Source organism: Clinocottus analis, unplaced genomic scaffold (assembly GCF_023055335.1).
Source record: "Clinocottus analis isolate CAN_PGR_092001 unplaced genomic scaffold, fCliAna1.0.p SCAF_8, whole genome shotgun sequence".
Classification (NCBI taxonomy): Eukaryota; Metazoa; Chordata; class Actinopteri; order Perciformes; family Cottidae; genus Clinocottus; species Clinocottus analis.
Genome location: NW_027176240.1, coordinates 21,644,136 through 21,647,964, shown reverse-complemented (window position 1 = coordinate 21,647,964; position 3,829 = coordinate 21,644,136). Strand labels below are relative to the sequence as shown.

At 42.5% G+C, this 3,829-nt stretch overlaps 1 protein-coding gene across 1 annotated transcript in view; it reads left to right on the top strand.

Moving 5' to 3' along the window:
- Window positions 1–487: 487 nt before the first annotated feature.
- pitx3 (paired-like homeodomain 3) overlaps window positions 488–3,829 on the top strand; it is an 11,130-nt gene continuing 7,788 nt past the window's right edge. Inside the window, exon 1 of the mRNA XM_068568119.1 lies at window positions 488–596. Coding sequence (XP_068424220.1) covers window positions 488–596 — 109 coding nt within the window. The remainder of the gene's footprint in view (window positions 597–3,829) is intronic.

Genomic DNA, 3,829 nt, shown 5'->3' with positions numbered 1-3,829 from the left:
AGAGAGAAGGCAGGGACTCTGCAACCAAATATGTATTTACATCTGGCAATGAACTGCTCACGACAGAAGGACCTAATTATGAATGAAGGCACGAGCACCTGATCACATGATCACATGACCGATGCTGTTCATTTTAGCATATTAACTGAAAATGTAAATATTGTATTTTTTTATGGCCACCCCTATAAAAAATAAAATAAATTAAAAAAGAAGACATTTGCTGTGTAGAAACCTTCTCATATATATATATATATATATATATATATATATATATATATATATATATATATATATATATATATATATATATATATATATATATATATATATATAATGACATCATTATGTAATTATGATCATTATGATGTGATGTATTAATGTGTTGAAGGATGATCCTGACACGTGTCCGTGTGTGTGTGTGTGTGTGTGTGTGTGTGTGTGTGTGTGTGTGTGTGTGTGTGTGTGTGTGTGTGTGCAGAACCTGGGGATGGACTTCAACCTGCTGACGGACAGTGAGGCTCGCAGCCCGGCGCTGTCGCTCTCTGACTCCGGGACCCCGCAGCACGAGCCCGGCTGTAAAGGCCAGGACACCAGCGGTCAGTGCTGCGACACCTGTCACACACACACACACACACACACACACACACACACACACACACACACACACACACGGCTAAATATATATGTATACACGAAAGAAAATAAATATGAGAGATATAAATAATGAGAGCAGCACGAGCCGCGCGCGCCATTACGCATGCGCGACCGGCACAAGATGAAAGATATGTTCTATAATAATGAGAATAACGATGGTAACAGTCACAATAATAATAATAATAATAATAATAATAATAATAAAAATAGCAATAATAGTTATAATAATTATAGAAATAATAATAATAGAGATCAAAGTAATAGTATTAATCATCCTCATAATATTGGGAGAAGGCTGTTTTTTTCTGCACAATCGCTTCAATAAATTATGGATACAAATTGTCTGCAGAGCAAACAGAGAGTAATTATTTCTGCATGAACCAGAAGACAAGACTCCCGCCTTCAGCCATTAATTCTCTTCTCACAGCCAGAGCACAGTTTAATCAGCGCCGGCGGATAAAGAGAGACGCGTCATAAACGATGCAGGCCCGCGTGTAAACGACCCGGGACACGGAGCTCTGCGGGGCCGCGGGGCTCTGAGGCCCCGCAGAGAGAGAGAGAGAGAGAGAGAGAGAGAGAGAGAGAGAGAGAGAGAGAGAGAGAGAGAGAGAGAGAGAGAGAGAGAGAGAGAGAGAGAGAGAGAGAGAGAGAGAGAGAGAGAGAGAGAGAGAGAGAGAGAGAGAGAGCCTCTAACGGGCTGTAGGGGTCTGAGGCCCGGGAGAGAGAGCCTCTAACGGGCTGTAGGGCTCTGAGGCCCGGGAGAGAGAGCCTCTAACGGGCTGTAGGGGTCTGAGGCCCGGGAGAGAGAGCCTCTAACGGGCTGTAGGGGTCTGAGGCCCGTGAAGCAGAGCCTCCGCCGGGCTGCGGGACTTTGAGGCCCGCGGGAAGGAGAGCGCCTCGCGGGCTGCGGACACTAACTGCCCGGCAGGCAGAGCTCCTCCGGCGGGCTGCGGGGACACGGACGTCGGACTTTGAATAATAAAATGAATCTTAATCGAGCGAGAAGGTTTCTCTTCATCAGAGCGCGACGGCTCCATTTACATCACCTCTGTGACGTCATTTACCCTCCAACTTGATCCGAGGCCCGAGAGGCCGTCTGATGATGATGATGATGATGAGCCGCGGCCTTCATCACTGGACGCGACCGCTCGTCAGTGCCACAGCGCGCAGGTCACGTGAGGACAGACTACTTCCGCTCTGCCTGTGAACTTGACTGCGTTTTAAACGGAAGTGCTCTTCATGTCTGATGTCACGTGATCACGTGTTATGAAGGTCTAATAATCACCTGGATGTGTTTTATGAGCCCTCTCTCTCTCTCTCTCTCTCTCTCTCTCTCTCTCTCTCTCTCTCTCTCTCTCTCTCTCTCTCTCTCTCTCTCTCTCTCTCTCTCTCTCTCTCTCTCTCTCTCCATGCAGTGTAAAACATCCTAACCCGGCCGCGCGCGCGCGCGTGTGTGTTTATGTGCGTGTAACCCAACCTGGTGTGTGTATGACATGAAGTCCTAACAAACTGTCAAACACAAACTATTCTGGACACAAGTGAGGAGCTGCGCTGCTCTCAGGCTGCTGGAGGCCGAGAGTCCATTTGATTTATTCTACACCGACACAGGAAATACTAAATATGGCGATAATGATTTTTATTAATGCCATTCTTATTTTATTAAAAATAATCTAAATCTAATTTACATGTTTTCATAATCAGATCTATATTTTTAGATAGAGATTAATTTGTGTTTTCCGTTTCAATAAACTATGATGCCGTGTATTCATCTCATAATACGATTAAACCATTTTATTTTGTTTATTTAATTCCTTTGAGGATTTGTGCTCCTCAAACATACAGCTGTCAGTCTGATGAATTAAATGTACAAATGTAGGTTTATGTTCACGATCAAGCTTTATCTTATAGAATAATCATATCCCAGTGATTGCATAATGACTTTATATATATATATATATATATATATATATATATATATATATATATATATATATATATATATATATATATATATATATATATATATATATATATATATCAGTGGCTGGCTGTGGATTTATCACCTATGCAGTTGTTCAGTTAAACTTTAAATTATTTTAAAAACATTTTAAAAATTAAAACTTTAAAGATAAAATAGCTATAACTTTGTGATTCTGTTTAGCAGCAGAGAAGCCTTAGCAGCCCTGATATTACTATATAAATACATATAAATACAAATACTATACAAATACCAGAGGAACACTGAATTATACATGATGGCTGTTTTTTAAAGTTTCTTTAAGTTTATTGTTTCCGTTTTTTCTCCTTAATAATGAACACAAAATACAACATAAATCTGGAATAGATTAATATATATATATATATATATATATATATATATATATATATATATATATATATATATATATATATATATATACACTTGACTCGGCCTTATTTAACCCACTAGGTCCTGACGTGCACTGACAGATGAATCCAGAGGTATTCTTCCTTGTTTAAGTGAACGGGAACGAGGCCGATGATGAAGCCGATGATGAGGAAGAGCTGCGGAAGATCCGGCTCGTTTCTTTTTTTTTTAATGGGAATTCAAATTATTTTTCCGCCCCACTGAGCATCGCTCAGGGAGCGGCCTCCAAACACAAGGGCCTGCAGCCGGGACATCAAGTCCTCCCAAGCCTTTAAACCACCAGAGAGCCTCTATATGAAGCTCTATGAGAAGCTCCATGAGGAGCTCTATGAGAAGCTCCATGAGGAGCTCTATGAGGAGCTCTATGAGATGCTCTATGAGATGCTCTTTCATGGTTAAAGGTGCAGCTCCTGTACAAAGTGTGGTCTAAGCAGGCTCGTCAGACTGCTTTCCAAACGCGGTGACATCACAGCTCCTGGTGACATCACACCTCCTGTACGTACAGCACGTGGCACGAGCAGCGGCTCGGCCCCGTGAATATAATGTGAATCCGTTTTCCCGCCGGGCGGCTGACCCGGAGCGGCTGACCCGGAGCGGCTCCGTCATGTCTTCACATTATCAGTCAGATTGCTTCTATTGTTGGTCGGCGGCCCGCTCTGGAAAGCTCTGCCCTTTCCTCAGTATTGTGTGATGGACTTTGGCCTTAAGTGACAGCTTACCCAGTGTCAGTTTACTGCCAGATAACAGCCTCGGCCTGGGCCCTTATTG